Source organism: Recurvomyces mirabilis, assembly GCF_035927965.1.
Source record: "Recurvomyces mirabilis strain CCFEE 5264 chromosome Unknown scaffold_10, whole genome shotgun sequence".
Lineage (NCBI taxonomy): Eukaryota > Fungi > Ascomycota > Dothideomycetes > Mycosphaerellales > Teratosphaeriaceae > Recurvomyces > Recurvomyces mirabilis.
Window position 1 is genome coordinate 310174 of NW_027041944.1, and position 23872 is coordinate 334045.

The following is a 23872-nucleotide window of genomic DNA, read 5'->3' on the forward strand; positions in this document are numbered from 1 at the left end:
TAGTCATCCGAACCACTACTCATTTTACTTACCAGGAAGAAATGATTCCGGGCCAGATACAGTATCATGCTACTGAGACTCCAATATCGAAGAACGAATCCCGAGACACTATGGACGGTCAGAGAGTTTCGGTAGTCTGCTAGAATATGGTGGAGATCTACACGATAGTACCACTACCTGTTATCTACGCACTGGTAACCACGATCGAAGCCCGCTAGGCAGCATGGATACCACACGAGAAAGATACCGGCTCGCTGTCACGATCACATCGCTCGACCCAGAGCCGAATGATCGAAGTCCATGCAATGCTATGCTGTCTGGCTTCTCGTTCCCGTTCGAGACAGCACGAATGAGGGAGTCATCTTCGTCACAGCCTTGAACTATTCATGTCTCAAGGGCCGAAACAACAAGGCTGGATGCGGTATCATGTTGGTAAGACACATCGATGGCCGTTACGACCTTGTCGACCAGACAGGCAAATGCGCACAGCATTAATGTAGCAAATGATTGTATTGCGCATCAACGTGGACACCCGACCACAACGACAATAACATTTCATTTCATCTCGATGAAGCGTTTTCCGTGGATCTGGTCGTTGAGAGGTTCGGAGTCATTAATCTGCAGCAAGATGGGTCCTTTCGGACAAAACATAGATCTGTGACAACATCACTCTGACCCAAAATTCCGATCGTGGAGCACAACGCACCTGTAAGACCGGCGGGAGAATGCGTCATGCCAATGCATGACGTTACATGATTACCGCCGCAAGGTTTTCTCTGTCTGTCCCGTCGGGGGCGGAGGCTAACGATCGGGTCCCCAAGTAGTACACTTCGTTAGTAGTGAGCCAAGTCTGCAACCCTGATGAGGAGGGACGGGTCTGCCTGGCTGTGAAGAAGCTCAGGACTTGCAGCTGTTTGTGCAAGTTTTGGTGCCTGAGCTAAGCCTGTTGTTGGTACTCTGGCCGCTGCCATTCCTCTTCGGGATGGCATAAGCCTGAGCCACTTCCTGCTTTCGCTCGCCTCGCTTTGCTGTCATTTACACATGATGGAATAGTGCAGCGCCCTGGCTGTTGGGAGCCGTTGGCCGTTTGGCGGTCTACAGCAGCACGAACGGCACGCGCATGGTCGCACGAAAGATGGACTTGATAGATCGGAGTGCCACAGCAGATCGGCGAAGGCGACGGGAAGTAGATATCGACTCGTGAAACGCACAGTATAGTGGTGCTCTATCCTAATCAACTCAACGCATCAATACGCTGAGTGGTTGAGCGGTGTTTGGTCTGGCAATCTAGCGTTGCAATCTCCCCCGTTCTGGCTGTATTAGGCACGCGATCGTCACGCAAAGCCAACTTTTCAGCCACAGCCGGCGTCCGAAGCGACGACCAAGCTTTCGCGTGCACAAGCCAACGCGCCTCAAGATAGTAACATACGAGGATAGTGGGAATAATCCCGTGGTCTTTGCTCCCTCTCGTCACCCCCTGGTCGCGTCGGGTTGAGGGCGAAAGAATGGAGAGGGCTGCGGTCCATGCTGCTGCTGCACCTGCACCTGTGCGCTGCCTCTTTCCTACACCGGCACGCTACCAGTTTAGAGGGGGGCCATGCCTAGGATCCACGCCTTGCTGCATCTGAGTACTGAAGCATAATCCGGTCGTCCAATATACTTCCTGTTGCTTCCTGCACATCTGCCGCCTACCGACAGTCGTTGACTTCATTGTTCTCTGATACCCACTCACACCTCACCTCTGGACGATCTCGCTACGGGACGCCGTGACCGAGGACCTCTGGAACACACATTGACTGGTTTGCTCGAGACTAGCTGTTGCAGGGGAAGACTGGAACCCTTGCGTGCTGCTGCCGTGTAAGTTGGGTTGACACCTATACTGGCTTTCGATGGTCGGAGCTCCGTCATGGCGACAATGGTACAGACTCAGTTGCTACCCGCTATTACCCGTCCTTCTCCCATCTCCCCTCTGGTCATGAAGATGAAGGAGAAGTTCCTCTCACTGGAGATACCACTACCGACAATGCCTCTTCTCAGCGGCCATACTCTTGGCTCTCTGGACAGTCTAAAGCCAGACACTGGTCGAGTAGTGCCTGAGCCATATCCTACACCACCCGAAGACCAGCCCGAGGTCACAACGTGGTTCCTGGACACACGAACATTATGGAAGGGCGACAACATATTAACAGCAGAAGGCGCGGCAGAGGCGTTGAGTTTGGTCAGCAAGCCGGAGCAGAACATCATCACCACGAAGATGTTCGTGGCTGACGCAAAGATGAGCTTGGGAAGTGCGTTGCTCAAGCGAGCTTTCATAAGCAAGACGCTCGGAATTCCGTGGAAGGATGTCCGGATAGCAAGGAAGGGCAATGAGAAGCATGGCAAGCCTTGTGCTGTCGATGAGTATGGTCGACCCATCGAGGGTATCGACTTCAACGTGTCGCATCAGAATGGACTGGTCGCGTTAATAGGCTGGGATGGTCGACGGAGACAGCTATACGCGCCTAACGGACAGATACAGGGTGTCTTCTCACCTGGACCTACCGAAGAGGACGTCATGGTTGGTGTCGACATTGTGTGCGTCAACGAGCGAGAAGGTGCTCAGACGACTATCGACATGGAGGGCTTCGATGGATGGGTCGATATTTACGATGCCGTCTTCTCGGACGAGGAGCGATGGAGCATGAAATACGACGTCGACCGAGTCACACTTCTGGATGGTACCGTGCTACCTGCAAAGGACATCGGCCGAAACGACAGGTGCTTACAGCGAAACCAAAGCCTAACATGCGTGACACAGGCTGGTAATGAACACACCTTCTCGTCGGAGCTGCTCATCGATGCGAAGCTAAGACGATTCTACACCTACTTCTGCTACAAGGAGGCTTACATCAAGCTCGCCGGCGAGGCTCTCCTGGCACCTTGGCTCAAGAACCTCGAGTTCTTTGGCGTGCGATCGCCACGACCTGGAACTATCGCACGATGCTCTACCCACGGACAGTGGGGCGAGGAGGTTGACGATGTTGAGGTCAAACTACACGGCCGCACTGTCGACGACGTCAAGATGAAGATCCAGTCTTTCGAGGAAGATTTTATGATCAGCTGCGCCATCCAAGGCGCTGTTCACGGCCTGTCCGTGCCTGCCTTCCAGAAGCTGCACCTCGAGAAGGATGTTCTCGTCCACTCGAAGGACACTATCGACCGCAAAGACTCGTTCATGGACATGGCCGAGTCGATGAAGGCCGCCGAAGTGCAATGCCCTGATCACCTCATGTCGCCCTGGGAGTCACGATACTGGTGAGCAATACGCGCATTACAGACGCACATATTCCGAGTCATCGGCCACGTTGAGCCAAGGTCTTCCTATCGACCTCTTCGCATCACTGGTCCATGATAACTACACCGCCGATACGAGTATACGAGGTGTCACTCACAATTTCTTGAGGTCAAGTCATCATCGGAGCTCCGCAAGCGGAAAGCTGCAGGTCTCGACAGACCTGCATATGCAGGTTCGGATATTGGCTTGAAGCAAGAGCAGCCATCAAGGGTAGCTGTGAGCTTCTCCCCCTCCATTTCTCAGCCTCTGGCGTCAGCGTCAGCATCAGCCCAGCCTGGCACCCGTCCAGCGACCAATGCAACAGCGACGATGCAGGAGGGCGATGCGAGATGATGGTGATCTTCAGTGCACTGCATCCCCAAATGTCCGATGCAGTATGCTGTGATTGGTGTCGCGCGAGCGATTACTCTGCCAGGACTTTGGCTACATATCGGGAGAATACCACGATACTTGGTTACCTGTTTGGAAATAAGGCAGGGCGCTGCACGACATTTCGTCACCCCGCTCGCGGCTGCGGTTCCTTTGGGTCTTTAATTGGAACTACAACACGAGAAGCAAGGCACTGCGCACTCACACTATCGTTATGGCCTGACACTATTGGCTCCACCTCAATTTGGGATGAGGTATCTATTGAAAACTTTTGCTTCTGGGAGCGAGCCGTTCTTTTCACGAGATACCCTCACGAGCCGTCCACGTTTTGGGCACGGCACTATCCTTGGTTCTTAAGCACATCTGCATTTGGGGTGATCAGTTGGCGTTCGTTTTGGTCGAACTCACAGGTTCAGCGTTGGCGCTGGGATCTGTTGTTGCGATGCGACAAGCGTTGGAGTTTCACAATGTGGAGCAGAGGTTTTGGCTCGCTATTAGAGACTCAACGGCCGTTTCTACATGATAATCAACTTGTAAAAATAGCACCGTAGTAGTCCCAGCTAATGTCTTGTCGTTAATATGACAATCAATCATTAATACCAAACATCTTCTGTCTACATCTCACAATCGTAAGGACATACCTCCTCTCTGGCTTCCCCAATCCAGCTATCTCGGCTCAGCAAGGTTACAGGCTACAGCTTGACAGGACGTCTAGCTAGCAGACCACTACAGGCATGACCCTTCAGACATTACTTCGTATTAGTTCTATGTATATACTCTAAAGTTCCCAAGCTTGCCGATCTCCAGAACAGATTCGAGCATCTGATAGATCGACGCAGTATATCAATAGTATGCGACGTAACCTTGGCCCCGCTCGCTCCATCCCAAGGCTCGTACCTATGTATATAGCTGACACGACGGCTTATCCGCCTTAGCATGACGAAATTCGATTGGCAATCACGACTCGGCCCGAGAGTCCCACAATGTATTGCCCGCACAATGCCGAGCCTACATCGACAATACAGCCAATACTGCTGCTCCGATCACAAAGATCGCTCCAAAGCTTTCGTATCGGACTGACAGTGCGCCGGACTTTTTGGACGACGTGGACGCCGCTGCCGCACTGGAGCCTGACGATCCGTCTTGAGCTGTAGAAGATGCGGTCATCGTCACGAGGGCGCTGCTGAAAGCGACCGTGGTAGTTTTTCCGACTTTGAGTCCTGAGCTGGCAAGGCTGACTGCTTCACCACTGATCGTCGTCGACGAGCCACCAAGAGTAAGGGTTGCAGCACCCAAGATGGCCTCGGTGTATGTCTTACCGCCGGAAGTGACAGTTGTTTCAATGGCTGAAATCACATCATTCCCAAGGGTGACCACCGCCTCACCCGCCGTCAGAGTCGTCATGCTTCCGGCAGTTGTTGCTGTGGCGTGCGCAGGGCCGGTCTGGCTCGCGCTAGCAGCTGGGCGAACGTCCGGGCATTGAAGGAAGCACGATCGCATGGTACTGTACGCCTCGGAATTGGTCAGGTCGCTGGGATAGCTGGCTTGCGCACATTCGCGGGCACAAGCATATGAGCTGCAGGGCAGAGCGTCTGCGTCCCAGAAAGGCGCACCGCCGAGACTCTTCTCGTACTGCGTGTAGTTCCCATTCCCACCAGTCAAGTTAAAGCGATTGCTGTAGGTCAGACCTTGACCGGTCGTGAGGTCCTTGGCGGCGATGCTGTAGTAATTCGCCGATGGCCCAACCAAGGCGGGAATGTTGAGGGTGAGAGGTGAGGAGGGAGTCGAGGAGTTCGTCAAATAGCAAGCTGGTCCATTGACACCTGTCAAGGCGGCGGCAAGATACATCCGGTAGCTATCGCTATTTCCATTCTGGAACGTCACTTGGAACTCACTGTCTGCGGCTACGGAGTTGGGTGCCACGATACCGTTCAAAGCATTGGCGGTCGCTGCGAAAAGCCCTCCGATCGTCAGGACTCTTGCCATGATGGGTCTGTTCCTGGTATTCTGGTATCCTGGTATACGATATGGGAGGCAGTGCAAGGTAGGACCTCCGAAGGGTAGAACGTATGATAATGAGTGACTGTGGTCAGAATAAGGACAGTAGGCTAGCACGCGTAAGGGGACGAAAGAGTTTGTGGTGAAGGAAATCTGACGAAACAGGGAGCGTATAAAGAAAATTATTCCACAACCTACGCGGTCGTGTACGGGCACCGGGATGCGGTAGCTTGATACACGTTTCGTCGATCCTGGTGGTGTCTATTTGACACTGTCCAGTTCTCCTTGACGATGCAGATTTATCGTGCTGGCTGCCGAAAGCGCCAGTTCATAGCAGAATGGACACACAATAGCATCGATAGTCTTCATATGGGATCTGCAGCTGTCGCTCGCGGACGATCTGGATCGCAGAGACTTACGAAGTGGAGCCACGGTAGGATCTCATGAGCGACAGAAATGTCAGCGACATCAAAAATGATCAGTTGCGCAAGCATGGGCGAAGCCGGCGCAGGAACGGGTCCTTCCCGCGTATGATCATCGATCTTTCCACGCTCCTCTATCGGGCAGATTTCGAATCCCCAACGTCGTTAAACTCACCGTCATGTGCTCCACCCAGTACTCCGTGCCTTGGACATCACATGCAAGAAATATCGACTTTCCCGCTCCACTTGTCATTATTGACAAGTCTACTAGGATGTACGGATAATACCCTTAGCGCCCACGAAACAAGGAATTGCAACGATGCAGACATGCTTGCTCTGCCGTGTCCGCGAACCTACTGGATGCTGTTGTGCCAACCATACCATCTGGGCCGATGTGAAAGATAGCCCGGATTTAGGAGCATCATCATTACTGAGAGGTACCCGTCATTCGACTCCATGCCGCGAGCAGAACCCTGCCATCACGCACGGCGAGGAGAAGTCTAAAACCCTCCTTGACATTCGGCAAGTAATGACATAAAGCGCTAGGAACGCAGCCTGATACTTGCGAGGGCTACAAGTCCTGGCATGAGGAAAGCATCACTGTGAAGACCTTCTCCGCTTTTCTGGACTTACTTGGAGTATGTATGTTGGCAGATAACAGTATGGTAGCTAATGAAGAATCCCTTTCGCCGGGGAAAGGAGGTGCTTCGCCGAGATACGTTCTTGAGGAACGAATGCGGACTGTCCTTGACATCGTCTTCATCCGCCTATTGTGTACAGCGCGAACCTCTGGTAGCTGACACCTTGGCTCGGGGCGTTCAGCTCGGGGCGGAGGTTCGAAAACCGGATGGTTATTGACTTTGCCTGGGCAAGGATTCTCTTCGGCATCACTTCCACCTATGAATGAGTTAAGCCGAATTGCGATCGCGGATGAGCCCCCTTGCAAGATTCTATTACATCAGACGCCTCGGATGAGCATCGGATCTGAGGCTAGGATGACGACCGGGACCGTGGCCTTTGTGGTAAAGGTCAAGGTTGTGTTCGGAAGAGTGACAGCAGCTTCGAGTAGAGCTGCGACTGGATCAGACCAATGGCGTATTGTCATCTTTGCTGTCGTAAATGCAGTGGCTTCTGCTTCGAATAATGCGGATCGATCTTGGACATTCTTGGACTTCGTGGGGCTCTAGCGTGCCTGGATCGGGTTGAGTTGCACCTCCAGAAGCTCAGCCTGGGCACATTGATCAACCTCAAACGAATCTCCTCTTTAGCGACCCTGATCGCCTCTTGATACCTTGAGCGCTTGTCGCTGTCCACCATCTTCCCGGGCCTCTTCGTGCTAGTCCCAGTCTCGGCTTTTCTGTCAGTTCTATCATCACCTTCTTCATCCTTGTCCTAGTCCCTCTCCCCGTTGAAGTGCGCATGCCTGGAAGCGCAGGATCTACAAATGCATATCTGCAGATATATGACACTTCACACCAGAATGCGTCAGCTCCCATTCATAGCTCATCTATGTAAGACCTCACAGCAAAGCTATAAGAGTAGGGAGGAAGCGCATGCGTTGAGAAGTCCTATGTGGTCAGTAAACAGCAGAGACAAATGGGCTATCAGTATGAAATTGAGCGTGCGGTCTGGAGAGTGGCGCATGAATTCTATGCAGGGTATGGCTGCTCAGTTGTGCGGGCAGCACAGGCAGACACTGAAGTGGCGATAGTTGGCTGCCGCAGTCGCATGTAAAGGCCTTCCGCTGATAACCAAGACACCAGGGTCGGTGAGGACAGCAATGAACTACTTTAACTCGTTATGTGAGATATATAATGACGATGCTACGCCGCTGCCAATAAGATCCTAATTTGACTCACCTTTACTACCTCGATGCTACGGCCAGAGTGCGGCTAATTATGGATGAGCTGGGTTGGTGCAGCCAGCTGGCACATCAGCACCACCAGTCGTGTTCGAGAAAGTATACGAGTAGCCAACCGTGAAGTGGTCTGCGCTCCTGTACTGTCCGACATTCGTTGCGAAGCTTGCGGGCCAACTCTCATTGTAGAGGCTGCAGTACTGTCCGACGCTCTGTGTGCCATTGTACAGAACGTAAGTGTTGAAGAATTGGCAAGTCTGTGCCACACCATTCTGTGGAGGATGGGCGAGATTGTAGACCGACTGAGAAGAGCAAGCTGCGGCACATAAGCTGGCATCGAAAGGCCCGGATGTGAAGATCTTGACACCCATGTAGGTGTCGTGCCCGGCGCAGTCCAGAGGAGCGTTTATTGCGGCATTGCCAAGGGCTACCGGTCCGGTGTAGCCTGCTGGGGTGGAGATGCTGTTGTTGACGTACCCATTGGACCCGGCAATCACAACGTGAAAGTCGTTGCGCCATTGGCTTTCAGAAAAGTCAGCACGTTGGCCGTTCAGATGTCACCATGTATGCTTACCCAACGTTGGTGGCGGATGTGGCAGTGACTGGGCCACCGTAGTAGACACACTTGATGACCGTAGTAGACGCTGGGTCGCTACAGGTGCTCGTTGGGTCTTGTGATGGGTCCCGTTCAAGATAGATGTTCTGGAAGCAATAGTCAGAGTCCGACCATGTCTCACTCTGGAGCTCACACGGTCAATCTACTCACGAAGCTCGAACAGCCATGGACGCTGTCACACCTTGCAGCGCAAGTAGCAGTGTCATAAACATCGAGCAAGCTGTAGCCCATGTAGCCGTAAACGCCCTCGCTAGATCCAGCTTTGTTGGAGTAAGCAAGTGTGTACCCAACGGGTGTGACAGCGTTGTTGGCATCGGCAGCAAAGTCCTGATTGCTCGAGAAAGCACTTGCGGTATCCTGCGAGCTTGGCTGGACGGCGCAGGCGCTATTGTCTACTCGCTTGACCATTCTCAAGGATGTGTCGGTTGGCTGAGCAAGCACGGCGGACGACACCGACGACGCTGCCGCAGTGGCTGCGAAGGATACAGTCGTCTGCTGAGCGGCAGCGTTGACGATAGGTATGCTGGCGGAGGGCACAGGAGCGAGATCCGCGATAGCGTCCCAGTCAAAGCCCTGGGGCACTGGAGTAGCGATGACAGCGCCCACAACGAGGGCGGCGACACTGAACGAACGCATCATGGTTGCGAATTGGCAAGACCGTGGTGAGAGCGACTTTGTTGAAGGTTGGGTGCAAGATGACTGTTCTGGTAGGTCACGGTGCTGTACTTATAATTCAAAGTCGTATCCTCATCCTGGTATACTCATAACGCCACGAGCCCTGTGCTCATACGCTGCACCGCTGGGTCTCCAAGGGAGTTGGCATCCGCATACCGCTCGGCATCGAGAAACCATTGGAGCGAGCCTCGACCTAGCAGACCATGGTCGTTTCGATTGAACCTTGGCAGCACTGGAATAGATCCAGATGCTCGTAGTCTCGCTTCTCCAGCGTTTGAACTCCACGGACAGCATGGCGGAGTGGATCGATACTCATCAGGCTCACGTGTTGTCCTTTACCTAAGAGTTTGATTGGGCCATGCTGCAGTAGTCGACCAAAGAACAATTCTTCCGTGCTGTCCACACGGTCTGTGTAGCCATACGAATGGTTGACTTCAGCTGAGCAGTGGAGCCGCTATGATTGTAGTTGTCCGCCTGCATGGCTGTAGCGTGGCACGGCAGCTCGTGGTCGCCGAAGTAGGACGTTTCCAGCGATTTAAGACACAGCAGCTTGGCAGAATTACCCAAAGCGTTACAAGAAGGAACCTTGTAGGGATTTAGAGCGGCACGCAGTCTTCCGTTGTTGGCTCGAGCTCGATGAGAATCGGCGGCTGTTTTGTGGTCCAGTTATGCAGCACCGGGGTCAGGATAGCGTAGAGCCGTTTACAGCGCTATCCCTTCGATCCAGAAAGCTTCGTGCGCGTCAAGGTACAATGCAAGAAGACCTGCTGTCGGCCTTGCGAGAAGTTGACGAAGTGCCACCAAAGGTCTTTGCACCAGATCGACAATGCCGCTGCCAAGCTTCGGGTTCTACGGCCTGACGTGCATATGGCTAAAGTCTATCTGATCTGAAGCCTTCATATCAACCTGTTCGAGATGAGCTACAGGAATGAATTAAAGTCGTGTCGGTCTCGACACTGAGCGCAATGACCAGCAATCCCCTGGAACAAGATACGCGAGACACGAACGACAACGTCGCCATATGCATGACCTTTGAATCTACGAGATGTTTTTGGGCTCCAGAGGTGTCATCATACTCTGGTTGACCTTTGCACCCCTCTTACCATTCTTGGAAACCTCCCAGGAACGAGGTGGCTACCGCTAATAATACGACCGCTAATTTGCAACAGTCAGCGTCTACACTTGCTGTCTCGTTGGCTGGCAAAGACTCGATTGCTCTGCAGTCAGAGCCTTGCTACGCTAGAAGGTGCATAGGGCTAGAAGCAAGCTCGCGACCATCGCTGCACTTCCCATTTCGAACGGTGTGACGAACAATCAGCACGGCTTCCAGTCAGAAGGTATTGGATTGCGCCATGAGAAGGGTGTATCGCAGTATGCATGAACTACGGTCGATTCTTGCGTTTCCAGACCCTCTTGCGTCGCCCTCGTAGCAATGTCTCGTGGGATATGGTATAGGACTCCATCCGTTGTTGCTAGTACGCCATTGTCTTCGGTTATTTGCCAAATCTCACTCAGCTTCGCCCTTCGCTCCAACATCACAAGCGATTGTGGTGCTCATTTGCAGCCCTCTTCGTCCCGATCGGAAAGGCCTCTTGGAGTTCATGCTAGCATTGAGCTTGGAGTCTGGAGTATACATGCTAAGACCTGGTCGTTGTCATGGGCAGGGTTGCAGGACGGAGTTGTGGCGCACAATGAATGAGCAAGATCCTGATAGAAGACCCAGGCCATGTGAAGTATGACGTGTGATTCATAGCGAGTGGAAAAAGCAGACAGGAAAGAGTCGTGCTCCTGGGTAGACTAATATAGTAGGCACGCGGTGCAGCCTAACTTTGAAGTAGCGAAAAGCAGTCAGACGAAAAAGATTGTAATGGACTGGGTTCCTAACGCTTTGTATCCCAATTTCGTAACATGATCTGCATATTGATTGAGGCTTTGCATTATGTAGCTCACGAGTAGGACGATAACGCCAACGCTTGACCACCAGCAGCCTAGACACGAAGCTCTTACTCGAGTCAGTCATGGCGCATCTTTCTATCATTGGCGTCGTTGCATTTTGCAAATACACTTCCCTACTGCTTTCCCAACTCGCTCCCTAGCTGCTCAGCTCTATCACTTGCAGCCTTGACAGCCTTATCAACAATACTTGCGAAATCAGACGCCTCGAAACTCTCCAGTGCAGCCTGCGTAGTTCCGTTAGGACTTGTGACATTCTTCCGTAGCTGACTCGGTGAGTCAGAAGCCTCGACAAGCATCTTGCCAGCACCTAAGCAAGTCTGTGATGCTAACTTCGTAGCCTGCTCCTCAGAAAGCCCTAGCTTGACACCACTTGCGATCATGTGCTCGACCATGGCGAAGAAGTAGGCTGGACCACTTCCTGATACAGCCGTGACGGCGTCAAGTAGCTCCTCTCTATCGACCCACTCCAAGGAGCGGCTGACGCTTTGTAATAGCGCGGTGACCTGTTCCTTTTGTGCTTTGGAGACGTCGCTGCCGGCATAGACGCCACTTGCGCCTTCGCCAAGTAGTGCAGGAGTATTCGGCATGACTCTTACCACAGGTGGAGACTTGCCAGACGAGGTTGTGCTCCATTGCTTCAGACTGCTCATGGTGATGCCAGCAGCGATAGAGACCAGGAGAGGTAGAGCATCGTCCGAAGTGAATGCTTTCTGACCGAGCTCATTGCATACACTCTTTGCGACCTGAGGCTTCACCGCTAAGATGATGATTGACGACCCAGTGGCAGCCTCGATGTTGTCGGTGGTAACGTTCACGCCAAACTCGGACATCTTGGTCCTGTTGACTTCCCATGGTTCTGCGACGGTAATTTGCTTCTTTTCGAATCCTTTTGCGACTAGGCCGCTAATGATAGCGCCTGCCATATTACCGCCCCCTACCATTGTTAGCAATCTGTAAATATCATCGAGTAGGACACGCACCGATAAAGGCGATTTTCTGAGACTTCATATCTGCTGTCATCTTGTAATCTTGATCGCGAACGATCCAGTATCAGATGTGTCTAGAGTTCTGCCGAATTTGTGTTTTTCCATTGGGGATATTTAAAACATCAAGCATCTTGAATTTTGACTATCTGAGCTGAGTCATCATTCGAGCTCGAAGGGCTATGCATGATTGTGCCTTGCATCGCGCCCTTCCATTGACAGATTGCCGTGATCTTGACGAATGGGATGAGCAACATATGTCAAAGAAGGCGGCCTGCAGGGTGTGATGCACAGTCTCGACGAGGGCATCGAGCTCGTCCTCGGGATTGCATGAGCCGAAAGTGCCGCAATTGCCGACGACATTCACAATGCCTGCGATATCATCATCAACCTCTTTTCATGTTACATGCCCTATAGGAGCAGAGTAGAAAATGTCGAAGCTATCAGAGCCGCTGAAGGCGTTCATCAAGTATGCGTGACACCTCGATTTCTGCTGCATACCAAGACTGACTTGCTGTCATCCAAGCGCCGCCCATGCACGTCCGAACACTACTCCAGCAACGAAGCATACTTTCTCCGTCTACAGTCAGATAGCCAAGCAGGCGGCGGCCAAACAAGTCGGACTACCAGCATGGCTCACCGCATCTGTAAGACCACTCGTGAGGCCATGATGCTATCGTCGCTGACAATAAGGTATAGACTGCTACGACCATGACCCTCAACTCGCCACAATCTCTCCTTCAGCTGTATGGCTTGGCAACTTCACCCGAGTATAACGGCGGCAAAGATAACAAGGTGTGGACCGCTGAGCTCATGCGTGAGGTCGGCTTGAAGTGTGTCGGGCTCAATGGAGTACGTCCTGCATGTTGTGTCTATTCAGCCCATCCAACTGATCACGGTTTAGGTTCCCCGAACGATCAACTCGCTCGGTGCTTTCTTCGAAGGTCTACCACAAGATGTACAAGCTGAGCTCAAGAAGCGCAAGCCACGGAGGTACATTCACCAGAACCTCTGGTTTGCACATATCACATAACACTAATGATCATGCATAGAAATCTTAACACAGAAACAATACCCCACACCCTCCAACGTGGAAATGATCTCTGGGAATCAGTCTACCGCCCCTTCTCCTCCAAGCTAACAGCCAAACTCGCCCAATCTCATCCAGATCTCCCGGTATTCATCATCGAGGGCGAATACGGTGCTCTTTTCTCTGATCCGCGATACCCAAGTGGCGACGACCCAAATATACCAAATATCGGCCGCGTACTGATGAGCGTTCTAGCCGTCTCCGTACTTCGGTCGCAGACGGGTGTCGGTCCGCAGGTCGTCAGTCACCTTTTCGGTCTGAGAAAAGCTTATGAAGATGGAACCGCGGATGCTGAACCGGAGGTGCAAGGTGGGAAGTGGCTGGCCAGTAATGAGGGCGCTATGTGGTTGCTTGAGTCGATCGATAAGATCGTAGAGGCCATTGGAGATGGTCAGACCAGTTTTGCACCTGGATATGCATCACAAACGCCAAAGGCCAAACTGTAGAAATGTACATGTATGTAATATACAAATACGGGTGGTGCTATGTCCACATTGCACATAATGTATGCGGCTATACAATATACTCACCCTGTTCTCACTCCATGCGGCCGAGCGGCTCCTTGATATGGAACTTCGCGTTGGTCTTCTCCTTGACCTCGTCGAGCTCGACGCCTGGCGCAAGCTCGATGAGTGTCAATTCGCCCTTCTTCCTGTCCACATCGAAGACAGCAAGGTCTGTTATGATCGTGGAGACCACACGAGCACCAGTCAGTGGAAGCGTGCAGTTCTGGACGATCTTCGATCTCCCGTTCTTGTCGACGTGGTCGGTAAGCACGACGATCTTGGTCTATTGTATAACATCAGCAGGCACTCACAATACTAGTGTCAGCTATGTCATGATCTTCTTACCTCATCTGGATTTGAGACCAAGTCTGTGACGAGTGGTTAGCGTCCGTGCGTCGATCAACAAAACGAGGTAGAACAGGACTCACCCATAGCGCCACCCATGCCCTTGAAGACTTTCCCTATTGCACAGTAAGTCTCCGCCCTAGTATTTCTGAAAGCGGTACTTTCACTTACCAGGAATCATGTAATTGGCCAGATCACCGTTAGCACCAACTTGCAGCGCACCAAGCATAGACACATCCACATGACCGCCTCGAATCATGCCGAAAGAGTCACTACTATCAAAGACACTAGCACCAGGCACAAGCGTGACAGTCTCCTTGCCAGCATTGATGATATCCGCATCGAGCTCAGCCTCAGTCGGGTAGGGACCCATGCCAAGAATACCATTCTCAGACTGGATCCAGACATTGGCATCAGGTGGGAGGTACGAAGGTGCCAAAGTCGGCATTCCGACACCGAGGTTTGCGTAGAAGCCTGGCTTCAGTTCTTTGGCGGCACGTTTAGCAATTCGATTGCGACGAGCGAGAGCTGGGTTGTTCTTTCCTTGCTCCTCGGGTGATTCCTCAGTCTTGAGCGTCTTTACCTCGATGATCTTCTCCGCGGTAGCTTGAACGATGCGATCAATGTAGATACCAGGCAGATCGATTTCGTCAGACTTGAGGTCGCCGATCTCGACGATGTGTTCAGCTTCGACGATCGAGACGGTTGCGGCTTTGGCCATGAGAGGTGCGAAGGATTTAGTCGTGTAGCGGAATTGGCAGTTGCCGGCTTTATCGACCTTGTGAGCGCGGAGGATTGCTACATCACCCTTGATTGCAGTTTCCATATTGTAGACCTTGCCATCGAATATTCGTGTTTCGCGAGCCTTCCCAGGTTCGATGACTTCGCCACCCTTGAGCCGTTGCGGGATCTGACCAGATTGGATGAATGTGTTTACGCCGGTAGGAGTGAAGAAAGCTGGGATACCCGCGCCACCGCAGCGGATCTTCTCTGCTAGTGTTCCTTGTGGTGTAAGTTCGATGGCGATTTCTCCAGTCAAGTACTTCTTCTCGAGAGCTTTGTTGTTGCCAAGAAAGCTGCAGATGGCTTTGCTGACTTGACCATTGGCAATCAGAGGTGACAGCCCACCACCAATAGCTGTTCCAGCATTGTTGGAGACGGCCGTTAGCGAGTGTAGACTTTCGGCACCTCGTCTCGATATAGCACCGATGATGGTCTGTTCATAGTCAGTGATCTTGCTACGGTTTACCCACCGGACTTCATACTTCTGCAGTACCACTGTGAAGAGTATAATCAGCATTGTGAATGTATATATGATCCAGACGATCTTACCATAAGCCAAAGCCAGCACTTAACAGGGTCGATCCACTCTTGATGTCAGCGACTGCCTCATCTACAGAGTCGAAGACCTTCTGTTGTCCTCTGGTCTTCGAAGGGGCACCACCACCAGCTTCTCGTGCAAATACGGCACTGCTTCGGAATCCTCTGTTCTGCTTGACATTCCATGCTGCTCGACTGGGCTGCGCAAGCCGTATTCGCACAATGGGCGTACTTGCCAGCTTTGGCGCAAAAGAGCATACAAACTCCATCGCTGCTAAACACGTAATATGTGCAACTAAGGATATGGACAAGGAAAGTCAAAAGACATATGCAATGGCAAGCAGATGGAGGTTGGACTGACGTATATCGGAGCTCTCGGCAATACACTCTACCGGGTCACACTGAGAACTGCCGATAGCGGATCGGCCAGTATCGGGTCGACGTACGATTCACTTGTACGCTGGGCTTTGCGGATAATCATCAATGAATGACCTCTACGATTTCTGTAGCCAGCACACAGTATTACAGTAGCATGCTGTATCGAAGTGGCAATGGCGGCAGAAGCTGAGAATGGAGCTCCAGGCAGAAGCTCGTATCAGAGCCTCTCACGTGCCTACGTGAGCCATTGGCGTCGCGCTAGCTAGGCAGCAGCGCGTGCCAAGAAATGGTGAAGTGAAGTATATATATGCGTCGTAGTAGGTGAGTGGACGATTAGAACCAACGGTCAAAGTCGAGCGGATAAACACACGACCCCACAATGGCAGACAACCCGGTCATAACTTTGGGCAAACGCAAGCGTGCTCAGGTCTCCTATCTCGATGAAGACGATGGGCTGGACGGGCTACTTGGCATGGACGATCACAATGATGGCGAATCGATCAACGAATTTAGTGACGATGTCGATGATGTGGCTTACGGCAAGCGCAAGGTACGTATTCCTTCCGTCTGATAAACAACAACACTCTAACGATTTCTCAGCCTAAACGCAGCGCCAGACTCGCAAAGAAAGCCAAGCTTCCGAAGAAGCCAAAGAATCAGAAGCCATTTCGCTTTCTTGATCTTCCCGCCGAATTGCGAGATCAGATCTATGAGCTCGCTCTCGTTGATCCACATGGCATCAGTCTTTTGTCCAAGACCAAGGCGTACCGTCGCACCGTGACCCGTGGCCACATTACCGAAGAGGACGATCGTGGTTACTGGTATGGACGGTCGCGCCGTGGCTACCGTCCAGCCATCCAGAACGAGGAGAACGGCGCCGACAGAGAGCCGATGCCGACGCTCATTCCAGCTTTGCTTGCTGTGAACAAGCAGATCTATGCTGAGGCAGTCGGCTATCTTTACCGGCAACGATTCGTTATTGAGGATACTTACGCCCTGCATGATTTCGTCGCGGGACTTGGTAGTCATCGTACTCAACTTGATAATGTCACTATCAAAGGATGGGGACGAGGCAGGGGAGCGCACAAGTCGATGGTTCGTCCATCCCTTTTCCGGACATTCTGCCCAATACTAACGGTCCTGTCCAGAACTTCACCGGCTTCACCCTCCTGGCCAGCTGCATCAATCTCAAATCAATCACACTCAACTGTAACATCGGCGGCTGGCGTGATCCCAAAGGCCTGGCCCGTCAGATTTACCGTGACGGTGTTTATTTCTTCGAAGGGTTTGGTCTGGCCAATGGTTCTAAGGATGCCGGCGTCAAGATCCTGGAGCTGGGCGACGAGAACTTTTCCAAGAGTAACCGTGGGTGGTGGCGTCGTACTCAAAACAGCATCCCTGACTACGAGGAGGAGGATTATCAAGAGTTGTTCAAGGGAGAGCTGCGGAAGCTTTTGGTGAAGCACTAATTCGGGCGGCTTGTGTGAATTGCGTGGCGCCCATGGATGAAGCATGTTTCTCACAGACGAATGCCTGGGCTTCACGACGTATAGATTTCTGATATGCTGTCGCGTTCACTCAATCCTTCCTCGCACCATCCCGTTTAATTTCGAACAGATCCGCAGCCATCTTCTTCACATCCTTGTCATCGACCTTGCTCAGGGCGGCCCTGACTTCCTCAAGTGTCTCGACTTGCGTACCCTCGGCATGCTGAGAGTATATATCGATACCAGCAGGTGTGAACAGGGTACTCGCAAATGCAGTCACCACCCATTTCCTTCCATTGTCTTCCTCGCCATATCCTAGCACTTCCCAGTGACTACTCGCGACCTTCAATAAGCCCTTTCCTCTCCAGTCCCAAGAATCTCGGCTATCACCTGACTTATCTGCCAGCTTGTCTATGCCATGTACTGTGCTGACTTTATCTCCATCGAGGCTCTGGTATGACACGAGGTCATCGATGCGATCACTATGCTCGCTCGCTATCGACGAGTCCGAAGGCGGAAGTGGTGTGTACTGAATGCGGACATTACGTTTGCTCTTCCACATTGGCAGACTGGAGTGCGTGACGTGCCAGGTCTCTGTTAGCCAGGTCACGGTTGGGGACTGCCATTCTGGCGGGGCAGTGGCTGATGAGAACGTAGGTGGGCGGATCAAGATAGATGGCATGGTAATGATGGCAATCTGTTGATCGACGCGCTGGACCTACAGTGGCGATGAATGTAATTACATTTTCATGATGCAATTCTCAATCATTCCACAATTGAAGCTCGCTACAACTCGAAGCTTGACAAGCTGAGTCATACGTATTTGCGTCGAGATGACATCGCCACCAACATCATCCCTCCATGCTGTAACTCGGACGACTCTAGTCGCAGACAGCTCACTTCGACTCATCTCAAGTCGTAAAGGGCTTCATCCGACGAAGACTCTCTTGAGACAACACTGACCTTGCCGACAAGGTCTATGCCTAGAAAGGGCCGTTTCAACCTCAAGACATATCAAGGCCCATCATCGCCCGTCTCTGCCGGCTCCAGTCATCATGGTGCCGGCGGTGACTCACCCGCAGCGTCTGTTAATGAGCGACTGAGTGAACTGCGCATGACTGAGACGCCTGAGGGCCTACAAAAGAAGCGTGATCTCGCTGAAGCTGTCAACTTCAAGTCAGTGCCTCCGGAGCTGAGAGGACTACTTGGAATTTCAGAATCTGCGCCCCCGAGGCCGAAGATCGGGTTCAGGTTAAGGGAAAGGATGAGAACGCCTGGTCCGCCCCCACCGCAAAGTTGGCTCGGGTATCGTCCTCCTGGTATCATTAATCGTCGTGCCTCGAAGGCTGGAGGTGGTAGAGCAGAGGCCAAATATGTCAGGCTAGATCGACCAAAAGCAATCCTTAGGTTCCAACGGATGGTTGATGGGCAACAGATCAACGAGAAGACTGAGCCTAGAGGCCTTGTGCATCTGACCATGAAGCGTCTGGCTGAGCAATGGGATCTGTTCGACGAAGAAGATTATCCGGCATTAGTCGAAATACCGTTGAGACTGCGATTGCGATTACTATCGTACATTGGATCTTACGGGCCTCTCATTGATGCAGCGACGTTGCAAGCATTAACGCAAGGCAGTAAAGAACTCACATATCTGGATCTGGCAAGTATAGCTGGACATGGAACTCTGACGATGAAGAGGCTGGCGAGGATGTTCGAGTCATCAAGTCCAACGACTGTAGATGGCATATCTGGGAACCTTGCTGAAGCATGGGACGATGAGTCGTTGGATTTGTCCGGTCTGCACCTCACAGTTTCAGCCTTTACCAATCTGACGCATCTAAGTCTGTCTAATCCCCCTTCTACAGCTTCGTGGCGTGATCTTCTGGCCTTATCGAAGCATGTTTCACAACTCACACACGTATCACTTGCCTACTGGCCGCGGCCAAGCTTGACCCCGAATCTTGCTACGGCTACGATAGCGAGCCCGCACAATCGCGATATCGCCGCTGGTGGGTCAAGCATCTACTCAGAGCTTGACCAGGACTACGCAGAACCTGCAGCGTTGCTGCGCAGATTAAGTCACAATCTATTATGTCTGCAATGGCTTGATCTAGAAGGATGTGCTGAATGGTCGCCTGCATTGGGCACGCTGGCTACTGTCGAGCGACCTGCTTCTTCGCGAAGCTGGAGAACAAGGACCGAAAGACCGATTACCGATGATGGCGGGTCACTCACAACCTTCGTCACATCATGGAAGAACCTCTCCTACGTCAACTTAGCACAAGGCTGGATGCCAACACTGGACGGAGTGGGATCGCTAGGTGCTACCGCGAACGAGGAAATCAAGAGAGCATTGTTCCTGAGACCTGCAATGCTGTCGACTGATCAATGGAGCGATCCTCATCAGGTTGAGAAGCGCAAGGCGAGGATATGGATGGATCGGGAGCATCGTACATTGACTGCTGCCAAGGAAGTCAACGCCGCCAGAAGATCTTTGCAGATCGCTGGAGCTAAGCCGATGATGTTTGATTTCGGTTACTTGAAGAAAGCTGTCTGAGCAGCTCATTGAACAGCAGTCACTCATACGATCATGCCACGACGCGAAGTTGTCTTCCGCAAATTGCCAGTCATTAAGTGGCTGTGGCAAGGCAAGCAATTTCAGTTACTACTTGGCTATGTCATTGTAGTCATTCTGTTTGCAGACTTCCTGCAGGCTCTGTACAACATCACCCATCGACCACCGCGTTCAAATGCCAAGGATGAATGACGCTGGACACCAGCTTACGGACAGCATGTTTCATCTCGGCGCTAGGACCCGTCACACTTGGTCCTACGGTGATTTGCCGCCCGATGCTTTGAAGCCTCATGAAAGCAGCGAGCAGCAGCCATCTGGAGCCAAAAGTGCTTCAACACATCTTGCTCGGACGAGGCAGCTACAGGGACCCCAGCGGGACCTAGGAGATCCTCCGATTGAACGAGATTATGACGACTCCGACGCCAACTCTCGTGCCGATAGCTCAGCAGAGACTGTATCGCTTGGCAGCTCGTCCCCAAGAACGCCAGATCCTGCTTGTTCGAACAGCAATGAAGATAGAGCATCGGAAAAATGGGCACCATGCTCACGAGGCAGGGACACGAGCTTGTCCTTGCGATGAAGTGGTGGCGCACTTAGTCGGCGAAGCAATTCATAACCTCACTGAGGAGTTGTTACTCAGGCGTCGGCAGGACCTTGCCAGGCTGCGCGACTTGGAAGCGGACTTTCGAGGCTGGAAAGGGAGTGCTTATGCTCTCGCTGGAGGTCTTGCCTTTGCGGTCGTGGTGGGAGGCTTGATAGGATTGAGTCAGTGGGCTGGTAAGGGTGGCTTGCGAGCTATGTGGGCTGCTTGGAGATGATCACATGTGCCGATATCTAAAACTCGGCAAGAGATAATGCAATAATATGATGTCATTGAAGTGAATATCTCCTACATACGCTGAGCAGGATATACTAAAGTACAAGACAACATCGCAAGCCCAAAATACAGCCAATCTGACATGCCCGTCATGATTCACACTCATCATTCTTTGTCTCCCGAGATAGCTTTCTTGCCCTCCGCAAGAGCTTGCTTTGCTCCTTGTGCGACTGTCGTGCTGACACTCTCGACCCTTTCTTTGACGTCCTCGGTAAGGCCTTTGGCATTTTGCGGCATCTGGCTCAAAATGTTCTTCCCGCCATCTTGCGACAACTGCTTTGCCCCTTCGACCATCGTCACTGCAGCATTCTCTGATCGCTCCTTGACATCATTAATCACAGTCTTCGTATCGTGAGCCACTCTCGTGCCAGCAGCTTCTACTCGCTCTCTGGCCTCCGCGGCCATGTCCTTTGCATCATCCGGCCATCGCTTCGTCAGTCGAAGCAGGAGGTAGTAAGTCTGGATGACGAGCACATGTGCTTTCTCCTTCACAACCATAGTAAGACCATGACTCAAGAACCCCTTCAGCACTTCACCTTCGATACCAGAGTACAATCCACCCAGACCTTCATTCCGGTAGATCTTGCGAAGAGAGAGGAAGATTGCATATTGTGCGCTAAAGAGCCTTAGCAGACGTCGGATACCATGATCGACCTTCTCCTTGGTGTCGTCGGACACTGGCACATTGGCGGCGACATCTCGCTCAACAGTGACGCCTGGGATCTGAGGCAGAGGAGCTTTCTTCTCTGTACCCTCGGCCTTTGGAACATTGCTTGGCGAGGCAGCTTGCGCGCGGGACTTGGCTAGCATGACGGGATATGTGATCGAAGTGGCAATGGCTTTTGAGATTGCGGCCAACAGAAAGGTCACCTGCGGGCTCGGGTTGTCCCGACGTTGTGTAGGTAGGAGGCGCTTCAGCAGATTGTCGACTGCGAAAGTGATCGCTGGGTTCATGGTCAAGATGACAGAAGCACTGTAGCCTGCCCAGAAACCAGCTAGCCCTCGCTCATTGTAGATCTGGCGGCCGATCTCCTGGATGGACTGTTTGTCGCTTTCGCTGGGGGACTTGCTGTTATTTGGATCTCTGGCTGCGACTAGTGCGGCGGTCTGCTGGCGGGTAATGATGCTTAGAACAGACGTCAGCACTTTCTTAAGACTCATTGTATGGCGGTTTGACTTACTTCTGCAGTGGTGTCGTAACAAGCTTAGCACTAACGCCAGCAGCACCACCAACAGCCAGCTCCTTGAACACAGACAAGTGTTTCGTCCCATCTTTGCGAAGCTGATGTTGATGGAGATACGAGTACGCCAAGAAAAACAAGAAGGAGTCAGCAATGCCTTTGCCTACATCTGGTGCACAGCCAGTGTAGAATGCTCCGAGTCCTTCATCGCGGTAGATCTTCTGCGCTGCGTCGAGGAAGGACTTGTATTCTGCGCGAGCTTCTCGACCAGCGGATGGAGCTTCATTGGAGCCTCGTAGTTGTCTTTGTACTTGGAGTCTGGTTGTGATGAGTTCGATGGGATATAAGAGCGCCTTGGAGCCGCTGTCAAGGCTGGTTAGCTGGTCATGCCTCACCAGTAGTCGCACTCAGCAGGTCGTTGCTTACGCTGTCGCTATAGCGCCTGCAACGGCATGGCCCAAAGCAGGAAGAGCTGGGCCTGTATTCGAGTGATGCGAGTCTTGGACTTCATGGTAGGCTTCGAAAGAGTCCTTGTCGTCGATGTTAGCACGATGCCCTCAAGCGACTCCAGGTAAGTGGCGTACAAGATCGCTACGATATTTCGCACCCGCCTCAGACATGTTTTCTTCAGGTCTGGTAAACCAGAAGAGTCACGTCTTTGGTATGCATTAGTCATTAGTCCTGGCTGAGGAACTCGTCGTCAAGCATGTCACGACTTACCCTCTTCGATGTCGACGACTGACGACGAACAGCCCACGATACTTGGTTCCCGGTGGATGACCCAATTGATTCAGCAATCAATAACAACAAGCTGCTATCACACGGATATAGTGATGCCGCTGTCCTGTCGATAGTGTACGCTCGCCGCCAGCAAGATTGACCTTCCACACTTCCATGCGGTCATCTCCTCGGTTCATCCCCAGACATCACGGTTGTGGCTTCGGCTCAGCGGCAAAGTGGGGAAAGGAAAGGGCTCAGGACAAATCTCATTGGTTAGTCTACATCCAAGCAATTCATGTGCTGCCTGTCACCTTCTTCTCTCATTCATTTCGTCACGAATGATTTCACCATCCTGCTCTTCAGTCTCATCATCTTGTACACTATCCATCAGCCGTGGCCTTTACTTCCCTGTTCCGGATTCGTAGAGTTCGAATTCCTGCTGCCCTTGCGGTTTGCTAGTCCGCTAGTGCAAAAACTGCCTCATGGCATTACTGACCCAATCATCATCCTGCTGGCGTATGACTGCTTCACCTCGTCTGACACGGCATCAAGGTTTCGAGGGCAGTCGCCTGGTTAATACGACATCTCCAGCTGCGACCCGACTCTCACTTCTCACGATGAAGCAACCCCTTCACCGTGTCCCTGACACAAATCCCACGGAACAGCCAATCATTGCTGTGCCTTCCACATTCAGAAAAGGTCCCAGTGCTGTGGCCGCTGCCATGACTGCTGTGACGCTTGACGATGGGCTTGTGCTTTGGTGAGCTCGGTAGTGATGGTCGGGTTTGCGAATCGCTCAACGTCCTGGTTTTCAAGGCGGACATCGTGCTTGTGGTCTGGTCTGAAATCATTGATCGATCACGTTGTGTTGAGCTGCTCGTTGCCGATGTAGTTGTAGATGGAGAAGAAGAAGAAGAAGACATGCGTCGTGATGATGCAGCCAACAGAAGTGCTTGCGATCGTTCTTTCGGTTGAGTCCTGCTTAAGATCTGATTGCTGTTCGTGAAAGAAATGATGGGCTCCAAAAGACCATTGTAGGATCAGGACACCAGCACATCTTAAACCAAACCCAAGCTATGCATCTCAGCTCACGCACCACCACCCGAACCCCATGATCAACATACCCAAAAACCAGCCAAGTTGCACCCCAATGCCGGTGTCCGAAATACTCCAAACCACATC

At 52.2% G+C, this 23872-nt stretch overlaps 10 protein-coding genes across 10 annotated transcripts; 4 read left to right on the top strand and 6 right to left on the bottom strand.

The window, feature by feature from the left end:
• Positions 1–1906: 1906 nt before the first annotated feature.
• Positions 1907–3298, top strand: LTS14_004494 (uncharacterized protein; the record flags this gene model as incomplete). Its single annotated transcript, XM_064837196.1, has 1 exon — positions 1907–3298. The coding sequence occupies one exon, from the start codon at positions 1907–1909 to the stop codon at positions 3296–3298; it is 1392 nt and encodes a 463-aa protein (XP_064695155.1).
• Positions 3299–4711: 1413 nt separating this feature from the next.
• On the bottom strand, positions 4712–6146 carry LTS14_004495 (uncharacterized protein; the record flags this gene model as incomplete). Its single annotated transcript, XM_064837197.1, has 2 exons — positions 4712–5696; positions 6121–6146. 2 exons carry the CDS (start codon positions 6144–6146, stop codon positions 4712–4714), a joined length of 1011 nt encoding a protein of 336 aa, XP_064695156.1.
• Positions 6147–8019: 1873 nt separating this feature from the next.
• Positions 8020–9236, bottom strand: LTS14_004496 (uncharacterized protein; the record flags this gene model as incomplete). Its single annotated transcript, XM_064837198.1, has 3 exons — positions 8020–8503; positions 8556–8683; positions 8748–9236. The coding sequence occupies 3 exons, from the start codon at positions 9234–9236 to the stop codon at positions 8020–8022; spliced, it is 1101 nt and encodes a 366-aa protein (XP_064695157.1).
• Positions 9237–11341: 2105 nt separating this feature from the next.
• Positions 11342–12248, bottom strand: LTS14_004497 (uncharacterized protein; the record flags this gene model as incomplete). The annotated part of the gene is made up of 2 exons (XM_064837199.1): positions 11342–12162; positions 12209–12248. 2 exons carry the CDS (start codon positions 12246–12248, stop codon positions 11342–11344), a joined length of 861 nt encoding a protein of 286 aa, XP_064695158.1.
• Positions 12249–12922: 674 nt separating this feature from the next.
• LTS14_004498 (uncharacterized protein) lies at positions 12923–13747 on the top strand (the record flags this gene model as incomplete). The annotated part of the gene is made up of 3 exons (XM_064837200.1): positions 12923–13063; positions 13116–13204; positions 13264–13747. The coding sequence occupies 3 exons, from the start codon at positions 12923–12925 to the stop codon at positions 13745–13747; spliced, it is 714 nt and encodes a 237-aa protein (XP_064695159.1).
• A 91-nt stretch (positions 13748–13838) lies between these two features.
• LTS14_004499 (uncharacterized protein) lies at positions 13839–15741 on the bottom strand (the record flags this gene model as incomplete). Its single annotated transcript, XM_064837201.1, has 6 exons — positions 13839–14090; positions 14153–14175; positions 14236–14268; positions 14324–15368; positions 15418–15430; positions 15485–15741. 6 exons carry the CDS (start codon positions 15739–15741, stop codon positions 13839–13841), a joined length of 1623 nt encoding a protein of 540 aa, XP_064695160.1.
• A 488-nt stretch (positions 15742–16229) lies between these two features.
• On the top strand, positions 16230–17319 carry LTS14_004500 (uncharacterized protein; the record flags this gene model as incomplete). Its single annotated transcript, XM_064837202.1, has 3 exons — positions 16230–16400; positions 16451–16945; positions 16999–17319. The coding sequence occupies 3 exons, from the start codon at positions 16230–16232 to the stop codon at positions 17317–17319; spliced, it is 987 nt and encodes a 328-aa protein (XP_064695161.1).
• A 109-nt stretch (positions 17320–17428) lies between these two features.
• LTS14_004501 (uncharacterized protein) lies at positions 17429–18019 on the bottom strand (the record flags this gene model as incomplete). Its single annotated transcript, XM_064837203.1, has 1 exon — positions 17429–18019. The coding sequence occupies one exon, from the start codon at positions 18017–18019 to the stop codon at positions 17429–17431; it is 591 nt and encodes a 196-aa protein (XP_064695162.1).
• A 297-nt stretch (positions 18020–18316) lies between these two features.
• On the top strand, positions 18317–19894 carry LTS14_004502 (uncharacterized protein; the record flags this gene model as incomplete). The annotated part of the gene is made up of 1 exon (XM_064837204.1): positions 18317–19894. The coding sequence occupies one exon, from the start codon at positions 18317–18319 to the stop codon at positions 19892–19894; it is 1578 nt and encodes a 525-aa protein (XP_064695163.1).
• A 1000-nt stretch (positions 19895–20894) lies between these two features.
• LTS14_004503 (uncharacterized protein) lies at positions 20895–22590 on the bottom strand (the record flags this gene model as incomplete). Its single annotated transcript, XM_064837205.1, has 4 exons — positions 20895–21915; positions 21971–22333; positions 22397–22500; positions 22555–22590. 4 exons carry the CDS (start codon positions 22588–22590, stop codon positions 20895–20897), a joined length of 1524 nt encoding a protein of 507 aa, XP_064695164.1.
• Between the last annotated feature and the right edge of the window lie 1282 nt (positions 22591–23872).